The sequence below is a fragment of the Prinia subflava genome, chromosome 1 (assembly GCF_021018805.1).
Source record: "Prinia subflava isolate CZ2003 ecotype Zambia chromosome 1, Cam_Psub_1.2, whole genome shotgun sequence".
Classification (NCBI taxonomy): domain Eukaryota; kingdom Metazoa; phylum Chordata; class Aves; order Passeriformes; family Cisticolidae; genus Prinia; species Prinia subflava.
In genome coordinates this window covers 62,800,383-62,820,156 of record NC_086247.1, presented here as the reverse complement: position 1 = coordinate 62,820,156, position 19,774 = coordinate 62,800,383, and the positions used below count along the sequence as shown (strand labels likewise).

Here is a 19,774-nt window from a genome sequence, read left to right as displayed (position 1 = left end):
CTGAAACTCACACCCCACCAATGCCACTCAGCTAATTTCTTGGAACAGGAATGACAGAAAAGCACAGAATTACTTTTTGTATATTCCGATTTGGTAAAAGACTAAATTGGAATATAAAAAGCCACCAAAGCCGGTGGCTTTTTTAACACACACCCAGAGCACAGAAACCCTGTTAAACAGAAACCCTGGAACCTAGAGAGACACCAGAATTTACTCTGAATCCTGGACACTCCTTAACCTAATGAGTTGGTTTTTAACAGTGCTGCCATCCATAGCCAAGGGAAAAAGCTGAAACACAGAGTGCTGAGCAGAATTCATCTGGCCCCTCCTAGGATACTTCTTCTGACCCAGCATTAACATCTGTAAATCTCAAAAATCACAGGAGTACAAGAAGCGCACGTGATCACTCCAAAAATCTAACAGACTTCAGGCTTTCCCAGGAAGATGTTTTGATACCTCATATGTGAAAAGTGGGACCAGAAAAATCATGTTTCCCTTGCTAGCAAACAGACATGCTCTGAAGTTAGAAAAACTAGACAGGGTGGAAGAATCATGGCAGTACTTACCCAGTTTCAAAGCATGAAAGACATCAGGTTGCCTCTTTTCTGCATCTGAAAGAAGTATAAACATTTCTATTAGTAATCAAAAAAAAGAGCAAAAATTTCTACTAGAATTTTTATAGGAAAAACTATTAAAAATTTAAAGCACTATAAAATATATGTTTAGGTATACATTTAATAAGAACAAAGAAAGTATTGACAACTTCTTTATTACCTTTGGGAAGAATGACTCACCTGTATAGTTCTCTGTGCAGAGCTAAAGCTAGAAACTATAATAAGGCACCAGCACAGGCTTTTTAATTTCCATTCTCCATCAGGAAATTGTATTTGGGAACTCTTTTTTTCCCTGCCTGGAAGTCTAAAGTATCCACCAAAGAACTACAGTATGGTTCTGTGGTTTGGTAAAATCCCCTGTACAACACTCAAATAATATGGGATTATTTTGAAAGGTGACTCAAAAGGAGTTTCACAAGCTGTTCCAGTTTTATTTCCTCTTGAGTATTTCCAGGTCAATTTGTGAAGGTCACAAAAATAATAGGGTCAATTTAACTACACAGTTTGCTACTTATGAATTAATATTCTTCAGCTCCCAGATAACCATCCCCATAATAAGAACTGTAATTATTACAAATTGCAATATTTTGAGTGAAGAATCATTCTTTTTACATGGCTTAATAGTGCTTTGAAACTTTTGACACTATGTAAGATGAGGAAAAAATAGTGACATATTTTTCACCTTCCACTCATGCCATAAAACACGGTCCTCTATTTGCCAAATTATTATGGACAAATTATTACTATAAAATCAATGGATTACTACAAAATTTTATGGAAAACAAGGAGACACAGAGATTTCATGAGCCAAATTCTGTCATTTTTATGAAATACAGAAAAGGTTTATGTTCATAGCTTGACTCCAGAAGAAGCCACCTTAATATGCTGAACAAAAGCAATTGCAGAAAAGCCCAAAATACTCCAAGAAACTCTTATTTTAAGACCAGGAAAGAGAGTGATGGATCCTACATTTTCTCCCAATTCAGAAACCGCTCTTATAGAAGGAACTGTGTGTATGAGCTCACCACTGTAAAACAGAGCTCAAAAGACTGGTTTAGGAATGGACGAGGCTCCATACTCGCCATGTGAAAACCCTGGAAGAGAGGCAGCTTCAGTGAGCAGAAGACCATGAGAAGATGCCAGAAGGAGAGACTGCCATCTGCGTAAGCCCATGTAAGGACAGGGACAGGAGACAGGTAACGCTCAAGCCATTCCAGATAGCTCTGAATTTGCTACTTGGAAAGCCGTGGCAAAAGAGCTTTCTCCTAGGAAGCAATTTGCCCTATCTATGGCAATGGATCAGAAGAAAAGTTCCTTTTTTCCTGTCCTCCATACCACACAAATGATCTTTGTTCTTCACAGGATATTTAAGATTCCAGTGCTAGGAGGAGACTGGGGTATGGTCAAAAACCAATGCAGAAATTTGTGTGGAAGAGTAATGTTTTTACTCCCCTCTCTGCCTAAATGAGTTACTACCCTCCTGCTGATGGAAATTCCCCCTCAGCACAGGAGACGAACATTAATGTGCTTTAAAGGAAGTCCAATCTCCTCACTTAAACAGAGTCCCTCAATACTTTAAGTCATACAACAAGGTTTTCAAGATTCATGAGGATAACTCTGCCTGCACATGCAAACACATGGACGCCACTGAATCCCATGGATCTCTGATTCTGTACTATAACCAATGATGTCTGTTCCTCAAGAGACTGCTCATGAGCAAACATTTACAATGAATCAGTTCTGCCAGGCAGCATGGCTGTATGAAGGCTCTAGAGTTCCAACTTAACTATAAGTCAATATCTGAGTTAACATATTCTTTGCACAGAAACAGATGTCTGATTTTTGTTCTTACTTCTTCAAGTACAAGGGAACATGACCTGCAGAAATGACACCAAATGTAGACAACAGTTTTGGATGTGTCCACATGGCAGTGGAAAATGATCTTTCTAGTGCTAGCCACATCCTTATGGTTAATAGCAAGCAGTCCAAAGCTGGAAAATCCAGCTCTTCCAAACCCTCTTGTTAAACATTTCCCAGTGCTGGCTTGTGTAAATATCCTGAAAAGTGTCCCCAAAACAGCCACATACAGACACGAATCTAATCCTGCTAACATGAAAAAAATCTGCTGAAGTTGGCACTCATATCTCATCTGAAGTATGTGTGCCTACTCCAGCATTTTCAAAATCCAGTTGCAAATTACAAAGAACATCATCTCCGTGCAAAATAAGCTCATCAGTTCCTAAATACACAATCAGAACTGCAAGAAAGGGAAACAAAAAAATAATATTCCATACCTGTCTGAGGCCTGATAGTTGTGAGAGATTCCAAATAGTCCTTCATGTCTTTGTGTTTGAAGCCAACAGAGATTTCAAAAGGTGTTTTATGTAGTACATTCAAGTGATCAGGGTTGGCACCTTTCTCCATGAGCTGCTGTGCCAAGCTCACCTTTCCACTAACAGCTGCCAGCATTAAAGGACTCCAGCCCATGGTCTTTAGAGAGTAGTTACAATCCGCTCCCCAGTCAAGCAACAGATGTACCACTGCCTCATGTCCATGCTGAGCAGCTGCCATCAGTGGAGTGATATCAGGAAGGTCATCTCTGCTGCTGTTAAGTACATTTGTGCTAAAATGGTCGTAATTGTCCACAAAAGCTCCAGATTCCAGCAACAATTTCACCATGCTGACGTGACCACCTCTGGAAGCCATCGTGAGGACACTGGCTCCTAACTTGTTCTGCGCATTGAGATCAGCACCATTCTCCAGCAAGATGTGGGCCACACTCAGATGTCCAAACCTTGGGAGAAAGAGATATGGAGGAGAATTAACACCTTGGATTGCAAAAACCAGCATACTCTGAACCTAGAAAACTTTGTTACCAAATTTGCCTCCTGACTAATACATACACTGTGAGGGATCATACACACATGTCCGAATGTGACAATGGGCACCTTGCCCGAGGAGAGCAATCATCAGCTGAGGACTGTCAACTAAACCATTCCACATCTACCAGTGACCATGCTCACAAAGTAGGTACCTATTGAAGAGGACAGTCTGCTCAAAGCAGCAAGGTGCCAGCCTCATTTTCTGCTCCAAGGCACCAACTAATAACTTCCATGAACCAGAGTGCCACTTTCATCCTCCTATTTCCACAGCTGTATCACATTAACGGATCAAAGCCAGTTTATTTCCAGGGATCGCTATTAAGTACCCTCATGACTATTGAACAACTGGAGTAAAAACTGCAGAGTCAGTGTTAACTAAGAGAAAAAAAGACCATTTTATCAACTGGAGAGTCAGTCTTTTATATTTGCATTATCCCTTGTTTTCCAGTCGTGAACCATCAATGAATTCCCACAATGGAAGAAGATTCAGTGAATACAGATGTGTCCATGAAGCTCAGAGAAGAACATGGCGAGCAGCCATCCCTGTTGCAAAGTTAGCTGAACTTCCCTCAACACCAAGGGGACCAGAGGTGATCTTTAAGAGAAATGGCTTACCAGCAGAGTAGGACAACTGCCCATGTGAATGGCCTGCCCTAAAACAATCAATGGAAAATACTCTAGTCCTCAGTCAGACAGACCAGCAGGGGGGAAGCACCTGCACAGTTCAGCCCAACACCGACCACCAAAACACAGCAACCAGAAAATGAATTTTAAGAAAGTAAGGTACTTGAGTTGGCTTCCAGCCACATATTCCTTCCTGATAATTGGGGACACTCAGTGTGTAAGTTGACACAAGCAGGCAGCCACACAACCACCAACTCACTCAGCTAGAATGGAAAGAGTAAATTTATTTGTTACCTCATGAACCTGGGGATCCCCAAAGCAGCACACAGAGATAAAGAAGTGGAGAAGCCAGCACCTTTAGTTCATGCTAAAGGACCACTGGCCTGCAGTTCACACAAGGCTTATCAAGAATTATTCCTGACTGCAAGGTCACTTGAGAGATTTACAATCCTCCTCAACAGTCTTGTGGTTTTTAATCCATTCCTTCTGACACCCAGCATTGTGATGATGAGCATACAGGGACTGGTAATGTGTGTGCCACGGTGTCTTACGATTCGACTCCCTGTTGTAGTTTCTATGTCAGGCTTGTGCTATGATTTCAAGAGACTACTGTATTACAAGGCTAAATTCAAACCCTGTGTAATATCAAGTATCTTTCAATAAGAAACCCTCCATGCATGGAATACCTACAAGAATTTGGTCAGAGTACTGAACTCTGACACCAGTTTTACCGGCAACCCAGTTTTGATATCACTTGACTATCAGCGGCTCTGCTAGTTTGTCAGTAACCAAAAGACAATCACATAAGCTACACACACAACCAGAAAGTTATCAGTGAGAAAATATTTTAACCCCATATTTTAATAAATATAATACCTTGACAAGATGTGTGCGTCCTGCTCTTGTTGCAGGCATCATGCACTACTATTTCCCACACACACTGTGCTTAGCACAACCCTGAAGACAGCCTTCGTACATTACAGCAAAGCAAACGTTAGTGAAGGAAGCCCCAAAGAATGCTACTAACCACTTAAAGCACCCATGAGCCCCAAAGGTCCTCAGCTTCCTTCCAGAAAGAACACAGTTCCAGGAGGAAGCCTCTGGAGCCTGTGCACTCCCTAGTCTATCCTGGTACCCTTCACTGCATCACCTCAGTAGAGTCTGCAACCCCTGCACACAGTCGGTTTTATGCATATATGCCACCTCCTGTCCAATTGCAATAGAGCAATTAAGTAGAAAATTAAGTACTTTTTTACATGAGTCTGAAGCCTACCTTTGTACAAGCACTGTGTTTCCTTTCTGGTTATCAATTAAAAAGAAAAGAGAAACATGCTCTTCTACTTTACACTTTTCATCAATCTATGCAGTACTTTTCAAATGTCAGCCAGTAATTTCTTGAAATCAGTGAGAGGGTTATAGTCATCTGCCTTTATTGTTTTTAGGGAATGAGCGTATGGTTTTCATTAGGAGGAAAAAATCTAAAATGGTTTCTGCAACTTTTTTCTTTTTTAAATCATCATAAAATAACCAAATTGTTGAACTTTGTCTTCCTTGTTCTTACTGGGAAATCAGCTGTGTGACTCATTCTTTGGGAACTTTCTAGGGCCATTAACTGAAAAGAGAAATGTTGACTTTGAAACAGATTCTTTTCTTCCAAGTATTTTAATGTTAAGAAATTTTTAAAAAACCAACAACAACAAAAACACCAAAAAAACCACCAGAACAACAAAAACATTTATTTTTTTGATTAAGCATTCAGTTACTAAAGGACAGCAATGCCCTCCAACCCTGCAAAACACACCTGTGAGCCCAAGGTGTGCTTGTAGGAATAAAGACAAGCAACAACACCAGCACTAGCAACACGGGAACCCCCCACAGCCCAGCAGTGGGTTACCCAAAGGAAGCATCACCGGCGCAGAAAACACGCGTTTTGTCATTAGAAACCCTCAGCAATGATTTTCCCTATCCTCCAGCAAGCCACCTAGGCGAATATGGGCAAGACAAGTGAAATTACTTGTTTCTGTTCGCTTCAGCATGTTGTATGTCAGATATAGTTTTCAACAATTAATACACACATACAAAAAAAAAAAAAAAAAAAAAAAAGGGAAAATTAAGTAAGGATATACCTATTGTCACAGAAGAGAGCAGTGCTTTGTGTTCATGTTATCGCCAATTCTGTGCTGGCTTAATCAAGAAACAGCATGCCCTGTTTCAAACACCACATTCTCAACATGAAAAGTTTCTAATGCTCAGGATAACACTTAACCAATTCTACACTGGACAGCCCCTCCTCACCCACGCCGATGGCCCCGGGACAACTCCGGGCTCCACCGGCGACGAGCGACCGCGGCCTCCAACATGGCGCCCGCCCTCTCTCCCACGCCGCCGCGCCCGGCGCCGCCCGGCGCTCCCGGGCGCCCTCCCTCGGCCCGGGGACCGCACTTCGGAGGGCGAGGGAGCCGGGCGCCCGCGGCAGCCCGGGGGCGGGGAAGGCAGAGCCTCGGCGGCCCTCCCTCCCTTCCCCGCCCCGGGCTGCCGCAGACTAGGCCGATGCTCCGCGGCGAGGCGGGATGGCGGTCGGAGACCCTCGGCTCGGCCGTGGTCCATCCCTCCCTCTCCCCCGTACCTGGCCGCTTGCATGAGGGGGCTCCATCCGTAGTGGTTGCTGCTCTGCACCGAGGCGCCCTTCCGCAGCAGGAACCGCACCAGCTGCTCGTGGCCGCCCGCCGCGGCGAACTGCAGCCCCGTGTTGCCGGCCTCGTCCGTGCAGTCCACGGGCACGGCGGGGCTCGGCGGGGACGGCGCTTCGCCGCGGGGCTCCGCCGCCGCCTCCTCGGGGCCGCACGAGGAGGAGGAGGGGGCCGCCGGGTCGGCCGGGCCGCCGCCGCCGGGCAGCCCCAGGAGGCGTCTGGCGGTCTCGCAGTCGCCCTGCTCGCAGGCGCGGAGGAAGAGCTGGACCTGCGGGGGCACCCCGCACTCCCCCATGGGCAGCGCTGCCGGGCCCCGAGCGGCTCGGCCGCCCGCGACCGCCCCCGCCGCCGCCGGGAAGGCAGCGGGAGGAGGGGACTCGGCTGGCAGGAGGAGGCCGGCCCAGGGCGGCCGCAGCGCCCCGGCCGCTCTCGCACAGCGAGGAGGGGGAGCCGGGCTGGGCCGCGCTCCGCGGAGCCGGCGGGGGTTATCCCAGCCTGGGCCGGGGGTTATCCCAGCCTGGGCCGGGGGTCTCGGCGCGTCTCCTGCCCCGCTGGCAGCCCCAGCGTGTCCCCCCGCCTCGCCCGGCCAGCTCCTGTGTCCTCACGGCTCCTGCCCCCTTCGCCAGGGCGTTCTGCCGTCCGGGCTGCAGCCGTTTTCCGCGCCGTTACCGACCGCCGCACAATTAATGTCTCCGCGCTACGGGTCTTTCTGCCCGGGGTCATGGCAGCAGGCCTTCGCTGTGGGGCTTATTCCTTCTCACCTGGCACAACAATCCCTTTTTCTTGATTCACGACGCGACTTGCTGCAGCCTGGCACGGTCCCTCTGTCAGCCCCACTCCGTTTACATGATACTTCAGCACCATCCTACTTTGTGTCTCCTTTTAGCTCCAAAGCGGTCTCTCCCTTCAGTGATTCAATGACCCTTCAACCGGATTTGGAGTTCAGTCTTTTCCCCTACAAACACGTCCCATTTCCTGACGACGCTGATTAGTCTTTCAGTTTAAAATCTTTGTGCATAAAATGTGAATTTCTTGTGTGTCTTCAGTTTCAGCCCCCCAGGAAATCCCGAAATCTTTTCTAGGTTAAGCTGATTTACAACATCTAAAGCAAGGCGGAAAAGGAAAATCTTGACTTGACTTTGTCACTCAAGGATATCATGTTGTGTCCCTGTAAATTCAGACAGGTAATTTTCTCTGAAAATCAGTGACTTCAACGGCAGGACAGGGCACTTGTTACAGGGTGGAGAATTTGGGAATGAGAAGACTAGAAAAACTTAAAAGGAGTATAATAAAACTACCAAATGTCACTAAAATGTAGCAATCCCCTGGTTTTAGGCAGTGGCATCCTTATCTTCCAATATAGCTTTTTGGCTCTGATACACTGACAAATGCAGATTGCAGGACCATCATGGCAAAGGGCCAAACAAGTTACACCTGGAGAAAGTATACAGCAAAGAAGTGTCTTGGCTGCAGTTATGGACACTTTTCCTTTGGGAAAGTTCCATTCATAGAAAAAAAAAATGCATATTTATCATTACAGAAACAATAGAACAATTAATTACCCGGACAGGGCACATATTCAAGGATACTTCTTTCATTATTTCATTCACAGCATGTGTTAATATTTAAACAAGTGTTGCCTACATTTATGTTAAATAATTTCCTTAAGCATAAAGAAGCTTACACTGGCCATCATCAGAGTGGAGATGCATGGCTAGGGAGAATTTTGGTCCAGCCAAAACAGCTTACAGCCATCCTTACATTACAACAGTATGAGGAGTTTGCCATTGTCAATAAAGCTGGATGGTGCAATTCACTCTTTGTAAGATTTCAGAGCCTGGAAGAAGGAAATGGCAAGAGTGATTAATGCAATACATTATTCATGATTGAAGAAAACTGGGTCATAGTTACCATATCAAAGTGCATGCTTGGATATAGTCAAATTAGTGACAGGATCACTCCAGTTTATCTTTGAGATAAGCTACTGAACATGTTGATCCTACAAATTTATGTTATGTAGCTGCTGATTATATCATCAATTTCTACTAATGGTTTGAAACTCCAGACAAAGATATCATGAATGTAATTAGGAATCTATCAACAAAAGATGCAACACTTATTTTAAGAAGTTTGTAAGACACAGGAAATATTTGATGGGGTTTAAAAATGAGAGGGAAAAGTATTTGTTCTGAATTCTGCTGCTGTCATCTGATGGTCATTACCATCTTCAGTTGGCATCCTAGGCATTTATACTGGTATGATCATGCAGGGATTTCTGTTACTGACTTGACAATCAAGGCAAGGAAAAATAATCAAATTTCTTCTGAAATTAATAAACTGCTATGGAATATTCTCCTGGATGATGCAGTATCAAGCTCTTCGGAAAACACAGGACTTGATTTCTTCACCAATGAAAGAACAACCTAAGTCTTTCAAACAGTTCATTAGGATAAGATAATGGAGAAAACTTAGGTTGGAAGACAATATGGGACAAAATAAAACCAAGATTCTCAAGTGCAGATTGTGTGTTAGTTGTTCAGAAGATTTGTCCAAACTGTATCTTTGTCCAGACAGTGAAAAATACATTGCTTTGACAAGAAATTCATTCACATCAGGTCTGTGCTAATTTATATAGGTCAATGTTAGATTGCTCCAAGGTTAAAATAATTTTAAATTACAGAAAAAAACATAATGAATGAAGGAATTACTTTCAAATAAAAAAGATGAGAAGAGTGCAAGGAACAGAACAGGCCCACCAAAAAGTGCAGAACAGATAAGGCAGGAGTACACATGTGAAATCAACATCTGTGAAACTTTTCTAACATAAGTCTCCACTGCTAATGATCTCAAAACACCAGCAAGGAGATATAAGCTTTATTGATGCTACTCACCATATAATGTGAAATAAAAGAGATAAGTGACGTAGAGTCATTGTCCTTCAAGACTCAGAACTCATCATTTGCCAAACAAAGCCTAGGAAACCATTAGAGCATGTAATGTATCTTTGGAACTAGTAAAGTAAGTATAATATGGCAAATGTGCAATGATGTAGAACTACAAATTGGCCAGGTAATGTGACAAAAAATATGGTTGCTCTTACAGTAGTAATAGGATGTAATATATTTGGACACATACCATGACACATGAGCAAATCTCTACATCATATATAATTCAAGATCATGTAATATGGAAAACTAAAATTGCCATCATAATCAAAAACCTCTGAGAAATGTAAAAATGCAAGTAGTCAAACCATCTGTTCCAAAGAAATCCATAAAACTAGAAACAGTTGACTCACTCATAATCTGCATAATCAGAGTCTGAGGATGGTGGCATCTCAAATCCCCAAGTATGATGGCATTTTTTCATTGCAATTTAAGAGATAAAAGACTTATTTTCTACTGTAAAATCTTACTGATATGAATCACAGGAAAGTCATACTTCTGAGAAAAAGAAAACTGAAATTTTTAGTATGTCTTTTGTGTGAAGACACTTATCTCTGCCTTAGTGAAACGGAAGACACATATATCAGAAATACCATCACAGAAAAGCAAGTGCTTCCCCAGTATCACTGGACTTATGTATGTTAACTGTGGTCCTTTCAGGCATAGAAACAGAAACAACCTTGAAAAAATTACTAAAAACCAAGTGGTAGTAAGTAGCTACACTGTTGGGTGACAAAGATTAATTTCATGACTTACTATCTACTTGACTTCTTGGTTAAGAATTTTAATCAGGGTCTTCACTTTTTCTACTATGACAAGCTGCTGTACTTTTAAGAGGAATTTACTTCATTTATATGTTTCAGAATATGCCCTAATTTTGACAAACTTTCAAAAAGTATTTGGACCTTCTTAATTTTAATTCATTGTGTCTGCATGAGACTGTATGAAAAATCAGTCAGGTTTCCAACATAACATACCTTCATTAAAATGTCACATCATACCATATTTTGTGAGCAGAAGTGCAGTTTTGTTCCAATACTTTCTGACAGCTAAGCTTCCTGGCCTAGGTTTCCTTTATGTACATTATCTCTTCCACCGCCTGCAGTTCATGCTTACTATTTAGTTTAAGAGAAAAATTATATGCAAGCAATACATACCTACAGCAAGCAAATGTATTGATTGGTGCCTTTGACATGCATGTTCTGTCTTTAAGCTGTCCTGGCTTGTATGTGACCTTTTGAGCAAGGCATTTTGTGTGTGTGTGTATTATGTATGTGTATACATACACATGTACATGTGCACATACATGTTCTACAGAGATCTGCAGCCTGGCACAGCTGAGGTCTTGCCCAAGTAATTCACTGAATGCTGCCTCATTTTATTGACCTGTCACTAAGAGAATTCCACACCATTCATCAGCCTGATAGAAGATCCCTGAAATAAGTGACAGTTTCTATCTCAGTCATCAAGGCGGTGTTTTTAATCTGTTTTATTTTTAGGGTTCTTGCTCTCATTTCAATTCCTCAATCTCTATGCCTCTGCACTATACACCCAGCTTCCCTCTTGACCCAAAGCCTGCCCTGTAAAACTGGGTTCCTGCTGAAGCACCGAGGACCCTTTGGCACTGGGGAAGCAGGGTGTGGCTCATTTTATGTTTGGCACCGGCTGTGCAGCTCTCCCAAATAAAGAGACTTTCAATGCAAACACATTTATTAAAAAAAAAAAAAATATCCTTGGCACTAGTAGTACAATAGGCTGAATAATAATGTTTAAAAAATATTTGTTCTAACAAAGGAGAGAAAGATCAGCCAAGGTGAGAACTGAGGGGTGTTGCAGGGCAGTGCAATTTTATGCACAATTAAAACAATGGTGAACAATGACCCTGTAGGTCCAATGCTATCTCCAATAGTGTTTTATAAGTGTTTTATAACTTGGATAATTCTTTCTCTCCTTAAGCAAATTTCCTATCTGTGTCCAAAGTATTTGTACATCATGTTTCCTGTCACATTCTTCTGGGTTTTTTTCTTTAGAATATGTAAGGGTTGGCTTTTTCTAAAACTAGTAACTTTATTCTGAAATACATAATTTGATACTTTATTTTTACTCTGGAAGTGTGAATTTAGGAAGCTGTTTAACTTATTGAAAATGCAGACTTCCCACTCTATTTCCATTTTAGAATTTTGCTTCTTACACACAAAAGAAAAAAAGGAAAAGTTTGGATGAGGTAGTTATTTTAAATCCTTTGCAAAATTTAATAGCTCTGTTTTTTTCTGTAATGTGTATGTCATCACTAAAAATAAGAATACCTTTTAGTAAGTATACAGGTGTCAAATATTTAATCTTACCTTACATCTTTAGGTGTTCCCTACATGTAAACCTATTCCTTCAATAAGCTCATATATTTTTAGGTGAACTAAATATTACCTGCATTTCAAACGTATTTCAGTGAGCAACAGATACACCCTTAATTTCAGCTACTACATTCACTATGTATGAATTCAATATGAATTCTTATGGACATATTGTTGTAGTTAGACTTTTTTTCTTAGTGCTTTTTGAATGGTTTAGTTAGTATTTTGGATACTTTTTGAGGTGAAGAAAAAATTTTCAATTTTTAAAAATAAACTTTCGAAAGGTATTGATTATTCTACCTATCTTCAGCTTTAATTTGGACAACTAAGGACACAATAGATATCTCTAGATAAGTAATTAGAGCTTTTATATGACTTGTTTGGTTACTCTACTTATCTTTGGTTGAAATTCTTGAAGCAACTGAAATTATAACTCACTAAACACTAAAAAATCAGAGCAAATTTGTTTAACTTCCATTGTTATTCAGCTTGAAAGAAACAAGAGAACTTCTTAAAAGGAACTCTCCCACGAAAATTTTGCTACAAGTTTTATGGCTAGCAATAAACTCATTTGTTTGCCTTATTAGTTGTAGATTTTTTTTTCCTCTGGGGCTTATTTGTTTGTTCAGAGAGAATTCTTTACACCTTAACTATTTCAGCTCAGAATGTTCAGTCTTCCCATCACATTTATATCCCAAAAATGTTTGAAAAGGGTTGAGAAAACATGTTTTTGCCTTATATTCTTTACATCTTGTACAAACTTCTATGTGAACGCAAATAATTAATTCTTTATGATTTTTACATTAACCTCATTATTGTACTTTCTCTTGATGAATTTCCTCTGGTTTATGTGTTGGGACATCACCCCTAAGGGGACATCACCCCTACTGTTTACTAGCAATACTTCTAGTCCCCACTGTGATGGTGATCACAGAAAGTCTTCATCCATTACTTTGCTGTAAGAGTATTATTACTGCTGAGAACAGTTCTGCCATAGTTGGTTCTCTGTTTCCCTTTTTTTTTTTTTTTTTTTTTTTTAGTTACGTGATCATGTTCTCGTGCTTCTTCCATATTGTTCTTAAAATACTTAAAATACTTAAATAAAATACAAATTCATGTAATATTCAAGAACCTCTGCAGCAGAACTCTTTGGGTTTTTGTTAGGTTTTTTCCTCACTCTTCTTTATTAAGTCTTAGTCCTACATTTTCCTCTTTACCTCTTCCCAGTCTCCTTAGTAACTTCTTCTGGGAATCAAGGAGGATCTCTCCTCCTTTGATTTATTCCAGGAACAGCCTTCCTTTATTCAGAAAGATGCCAAGCAAGGAGACAAAGCAAACCCTGGGCATGCCTCCTGACTCTCCAGACCCAAAGTTTGCCAGACACGGCTTCCTTTATATGCAATATAAATTCTCATGTCCAACATACTGATATTTACTGGTTGTCTACAAAGCATACTGAAACAAGATTTTATGCCTATATAATTACCTGTGATACCTAGCTGTATAGCTGAATAAGAAATAATCTGTCTATACACACACTCATTGCAAATCCACCTAATACTTGATTTATACTAGCTTGCCAGAATCAGAATCAGTCATTGGTTTTCAGCATCCTTCTGTCCAGAGCATGGCCTCCACAGCAGTTGAGTCTGCGTTTGTTGTCATATACAATATTTATTATCATGTAAAATCAGAAAGAGCTCATAGCTGTATGCTCTGTGATGACATTGATGATAGTGACAAATTTTTTCCCTTCCTTAGTGTTAGTTTCATTCACTCCTCAGCAGGGCTGGTGAGCACCAGCCAGTGCTGTGTACTGGGCTGAAATTCTCTCTCTGGGCACGGCTGAGCTCCTCGGCTGGGTTGATCTTGACAGGCCTCCAGCAGCAGAGGATGTTGCAGCTGGCAGTCTCTGGAAAATGCATGGAGCAAACTACACTTTGAGAACAGATCTGGCTCCCTTCTGCATGTGAGAGAGAAACTGTATCCAGTGATGTTACATTTATGTTTAAGTATTTCAAACCCCAAATCGGGAAGTCTCATGTAATCTCACAGCCTCCAGATCACAAGTTTAGGCAGATGGGGCTTCATACTGTTAGGGGCTGAAGTAAAACAAGCAGTATGGATGTGTTGTAAGGAAGCAAATCTGAAAGTTTTAACTAGTGCTACTGTTGTTTCTTTCCCCCATGTTTCTTTTCTGTCAAGCCCTAGAATGGACTGCCATTTTTTGTATAACAAACTTAGGATTTTCACAAGTCTTCTAGATTTCTCTCAATGAGGCCACATTAGCTGACTTATTTTTTCAACCAACAACACTCCTGTCTTCAGCCAAAAAAGCTTGTCATTAATGCCTATAGCTTCTTAGCCCATGTTCTGCTCTATTTCTAAAGCACATGCTATTCTAGAGGCAACAGAATGGAGGAATTCTGGTTTTCCATTGATTTGTTTCCTTCAACACCTAAGCTCTTCCAAGTCTCTCTGTGAGAAATAACCTCCTTTGCTGTCTGGCAGCTCTGAAAATTTCTGTCCGTAGACAGCAAGCCTTGGGGCTATCCCAATCACTTCCAATGGCCAAAGCAGCTTGCTCTGTGCCAGCAGAACTTTCTCTTGCTGGGGAAACAGCGTATCTGCCATGCAGCTACTAGTGCTTATGAAGGTCTCTTAAGCTTCAGGGCAACCAGATCACCTTTCCCTTGAGGAGTGACAGCAAAGGGAACATGCCTTCCTCCCTCCTCCCCACAAGCGAGCTCTGTGTGATCCAGCAGAACCGGGATGGCCTCCACTCCCTCCCTGTCCCGGGATGGGTCAGGACCAGTATTGGTTGCACCGGTTGTGTCCCAGGGAGAACGCGGAGCAGGCTGGAGCCGTGGTGCCTTCCCTGGACTGCTGGAACCCTCGGGGGCCAAGCAGCCTTCCGACCACCGGGACAGTGAGGCACATCGTTACCGGGGAGGTGGCTGGCGGGCGGCAGAGGCTCGGCACCTCTAGGGGACAAGCGGGGCGGGTTCCCTGCCCCGGGGTACCGCTCCCACCCCGCGGCAGCGCCCGTGCCCGGCTCTTCCGCGCCGCGCCCCTGCGGGCGGGCCGGCGGAGCGGGGAGGAGGGCGGAGCCGCCGGCGGAGGAGCCGTGCCGGCTTCCTGGCGGGGCAGCGCTGGCGGCGGGCGGGCGTCGCGGTGAGGGCAGGTCCGTGAGAACTTCGCCGAGTCTGCCCGGGACGGAGGCGCGCCCGTGTCCGTGAGACGGCAGCCGCCGCCCGCCCGGCATGGCCGGCCGCCTCGGCCGCGGGATGTGCTGGGGCAAGCGCGGCCGGGGCTACCGGGGCGAGGGCGCGCTGCTCGCCCTGGGGCTGCTGGCCGCCCTCGGCTTCCTCGTGTGGCGGCACGGCCCGCCGCCCCACCGCGCCGCCCGCCGCGCCCCGCCGCAGGCGCCGTCCCCCGACCCGGAGCTGCTGCGGCGGCCGGTGTACGCCAAGCCGGCCCTGGACCCGGGGGCGCTGGGGGAGCTGGGCCGGGCGGTGCGGCTGGAGCTGAGCCCGGCCGAGAAGCGCCGCCAGGAGGAGAGCATCCGCCGGCACCAGATCAACATCTACCTGAGCGACCGCATCTCGCTGCACCGCCGCCTGCCCGAGCGCTGGCACCCGCTGTGAGTACCGCCGAGCGCAGGCGGGGCCGGGGCGCAGGAGCCGTGCCTGCCGCTGCTGCGGCTCACAGAGCCGCCCCGCCGAACTGGAGTGGCAGCGGGCAGAGCGGGGCAGTCGTGTCACCCTCGAGCACCTCTCGCTCAGGAGCGTGGAGGCTTTAGGAAACTTTCCCGTCACAGACGCTGTTGGGTCGCAGCGCTCGCTGTCAGAGTTAAGCCGATTGGTGACTTTGCCGCACCTACACAAGGCAGCACAAAGTCCCGTGTTGGTGGTGCGTGTGCAGGTTGTTTTCCCACGTAGCCCTGGCAGTGTGTTTTCAGCCCTCAAGCTGTGCTGCTCCGCCGTGTTTCTCCTGCTGCTGTCCCCGCCTGCTGCTGCTGGCCCCTGCGTAAGTCACCATGGGCAGCAGCGTACTTTTTCAGTCACTCCCAGCTTTACAAATGTTACGCTTCCCAGACTTCAGCTGTGCATTGTATTCAAATGTCTTAAGAGACACCGTTTAAAGGAGATTGTTTTATCTGCAGTTTTACCAGGAGTGAGCTAGAACTGGTGCTCACAGGGGTGGGTAATGGTATTCTGAAGTGGGTCTGTGCTTGATCTGGGATACACAGTTGTGGGACAAGTTACATTTACAAGTTACATTTACAGTTATGACACCAGTGACAGATAATGGCATAGGCAATTGTAAACAAAGGGTTAGATGGTGTTCGATGAGGTGGCTCTAGTTTACAGGCAAGGTTCAGGGCAGCTGTGAATCCAGCGTGGCACAACAGGTCTGACTGTTCTGCCCTTCTGCAAATACTCCGTGTGGCACCGTCTTGGGCTCTCCTGTGAGTGAGCTGCCGGCTGGGGAGAGGAAGGGCTAGCCAATAAAGGGGATATGCTAGCCATCGCAGGGGAGGGGATGGAGCCACGGCTGCTACTGACTCCTCACAGCCCTCACTTCTGTCACACTTGAGCGTGGCTTCAGCCGGTTTGTTTCACTGCAACAGGTTTGCACGCTACGGTAGCAAAAAGCCATGGAAAAAGCAGGGCTCTGGCTCTCCCGTGCATTCACTTGACACCGGTGTGTCCTGCCCTATGTTTCACCAACTCTAATTGTACGTGCTGAGTCTAAAACATGAATCTCATGATGGCTTTCAAAAAGCTGCAGTGCAAATGCAAGGCCTTTTCATCCTAAGTTTAAGCCTGACACTTGGCTTGTTTTACTTAGTTATTATTCCCCTCTTATAAGCAGTCTGTAGACCACAGGTCAAAAAGGATCATTTTAGTTTCATTTCCATGAGAAGAATTAAATAATTTCAAAGAGTTATTTTGGACTTCTGCCATTTCTCTATGACAGGATTTTAGAAGAAATGGAAGGTCACAGTTGTTGAATAGGGAATATTATAGATGCATGTGGGTGACTATTCTAGAAATGAAAATAATTTAAATAGATTTTGCTGCAACAGCACACCCTTTTGATTTGAATATATAGATGCTGAAATGACAAAATGTATCCAAACCAAAAGAATCACAGAAGCATCAATGACATAATCTCAGAGATAATTGCCTTCTGAAGCTGGGGCTGTATTGTACTGTTGGCAGGTGCTTCATGCCTTTGTGCTCAGTTAAATCTAAATTATGGCAAAAATGTCACAGAGCATCTCTCCAACTCATGCAGCAAATGTAAAAAACTTTCCCAAAGGCAATTTTGCAATGAAGTGTTAATTCCTTCTCTCAAGAAGGAAGACCATGTAAGATTGAAGCAAAAAAAAAAAAATTTTTTTTTTTTTTTAGTTTTTTTGTTTGTTTGTTTGTGTTTTTTTTAGTTTTAAGGTGGGTTATGCTTGACTATTTATGACCTTTAATGAACATTTTGTGATGGGTGAGGCTACAATGATGAGAAATAAGTAGTAATGGTAGATGGCAACTAGGCTTCAGCAGTCCACTAAAATGATGCAAAGGCTAAATTTTAGATGTGCTCAGTGCTCTTTGGTACCAGAAGACCAGAAAGTGACAAATGCACCTTTTTTTTAGTGGAGTCCCAGAAGAGAACCAGAGAACTGTGTGCTAGCAAGCCTTTTCTGGGCATGTTATCTACAAACTGTGGTAAGGGAAAGAATTAGTAACAGATGAGAGGGTGTGATCTATTGAGAAAGTCAACAAGGCTTTTATCAAGGATGACAGTGTCTCACAAATTTGAGTTCTTTGAAGGTCATAATTATATGGATAAAGAAGTGTGTTGTTACTTGAGGAGCTCCTTAAGCAACTGTGAAATAATGTGGAAATTCCTTGCATTTATAAATAACTAAGTAGAAGCTGTGAAGCATTTCTTTTGGGTTTGTTGGTTGGTTGGTTTGTGGGGTTTTTTCAGTTATTTTGTTTGGTTAGTTTTGTTTTTTGTTTATTTTAAGGAGTGAAGAGTTACTCATAAAAGTCCCACAGAAATCTGTGTTGGACTCAATGTTGAACTTTTATAGCATGGCTTTCATACAGAAGTGACTAATTTAGGTCTTCAGCCTAAAAGACAGGTAGCCTGCTGGAAGTGTACCTCCTGCAGGGCTGCTGCAATGTGTGGTTGATGCATGAAAGTGGATAAAACAAATTCTGCCTCCTCCTTGTTCCAAAAATCCATTTACTGTAAACCATAAGGAAGTCTATCCACTAGAATATTTAAATCAAATATTCAGGAGGTATTGACAGATACTATACTTGGAGAGTCTGGTCTGGGCTATGGGCTTTTGGTCTGTTTCAGCATATTCTTGTATGTGTGGAGGCAAGCTGGAAATTGTAGCTACCAATGAGAGGGAAACAGACAATATTACCATCACCTGGATGCCCCACTGCTACTTTTGATGTTAATGTCCTCCCACACCGATCAGTGAACCCATTCTGTGTGTGTGAATTGATGAAAACATTTGAATCCAATCAAAACTAGAGTTTTGCCAATAAGATAGAGGGTATCCAAACCAGTAAGCTGTTAAATGTGATGTGCAAAATGAATTACACAAGGCGTTGCTGTGTCAGAAACTGATGCAAAAAATCTTCTTCTGCTGCATATTATGTGTCCTGGACCTGCCTTGGGAACAGAACTGTTGCAGATATTTGCTAATATCTATGTCTGGTAATACTCTCTACAGGAAGAGAAGAATAGTTTGGCTGAGATTACTCGCTCAAATAATGTACTGATTGATGACACCTGACTGTGAATCCAGGCAGTTTCAGATTTAGATCTTTTTCCTACTAATATATTCCTGACAGTAAAAATACTCAGAAAGTCCTAATTCCTTCTTGTTCCCACCACCACAGCTTGATTTTTGTGATGACTGATCCTGTTTCTATTGACCCACAGACCCAAAGAACTTGACAACTACTGTTGTTCCTTTAGACAGTTTCTGCTTCCTTTAATTGAGCTTGACATCAGCAACTGATAATCATCACAGAGGAATTATGTAGTTTTACTGAAAATATACATACAAACAAATAAGCATTATGTATAAACAATCTATAAAAATGTCCATTTGGAGGAATCTTAAGGATAAGAATGTAAATTACTAAACGATGGTACAGTTTGTACAAGGCTAGAAGTGAAATAAGCCATAGGGTCAGAAGAAGGATGGAGGTTGGAAGGAAACTTTGGGATGTCTAGTCTAACCTCCAAAAAGCCTCCAAGGATGGTGATTCAACAACCTTTGATTCAACAGCCTCTTTCAAGGCTACATCACTGCCACAGTGATTTCCTTTTCTTTTTTTGGTCTGATCATAAGGTTGACTGGATGGCCCAGCTTGTCCTCCCAACATCTACCCTTCATTTCTTGAGTTTGTACTCATAAAGGGAGCAACAATTATAGGAGGCTTAAAACCAGCAAGTGTCCTCTGTCAGACTTTGACTTCCTGATGGCCCTGTTTGGGCCCTGTAAGTGAGATGTGATGAGCTCAGGACCGTGGGGTTTGGCTGCTGCTGCTGCTCTGCCTTCCTCCCCCTGCAACAACACGTCTGCATTGTGTCCCATGGGGCTTCTCGTTGTGTGCTGCTTTTGCAGGA

The 19,774-nt window shown here is 43.5% G+C and overlaps 2 protein-coding genes across 5 annotated transcripts in view; one reads left to right on the top strand and one right to left on the bottom strand.

Moving 5' to 3' along the window:
- Window positions 1–8,060, bottom strand: part of ANKS6 (ankyrin repeat and sterile alpha motif domain containing 6) — a 41,050-nt gene extending 32,990 nt beyond the window's left edge. For 3 of the 4 annotated variants that reach the window (XM_063398385.1, XM_063398406.1, XM_063398395.1), the window contains exons 1-3: window positions 6,747–7,108; window positions 2,909–3,408; window positions 567–611 (exon numbers count right to left, since the gene is read on the bottom strand). In XM_063398385.1, the coding sequence (XP_063254455.1) occupies window positions 567–611; window positions 2,909–3,408; window positions 6,747–7,105 (904 nt within the window). In that variant the 5' untranslated portion in view covers window positions 7,106–7,108. Of the gene's footprint in view, window positions 1–566; window positions 612–2,908; window positions 3,409–6,746; window positions 7,109–7,571 lie in introns of those variants that run through there. The other variant, XM_063398416.1, reaches the window with a different exon arrangement.
- Window positions 8,061–15,230: 7,170 nt separating this feature from the next.
- The window catches only part of GALNT12 (polypeptide N-acetylgalactosaminyltransferase 12), a 45,797-nt gene continuing 41,253 nt past the window's right edge, over window positions 15,231–19,774 (top strand). Inside the window, exon 1 of the mRNA XM_063398374.1 lies at window positions 15,231–15,749. Within this exon, the coding sequence (XP_063254444.1) occupies window positions 15,370–15,749 (380 nt within the window). The 5' untranslated portion in view covers window positions 15,231–15,369. The remainder of the gene's footprint in view (window positions 15,750–19,774) is intronic.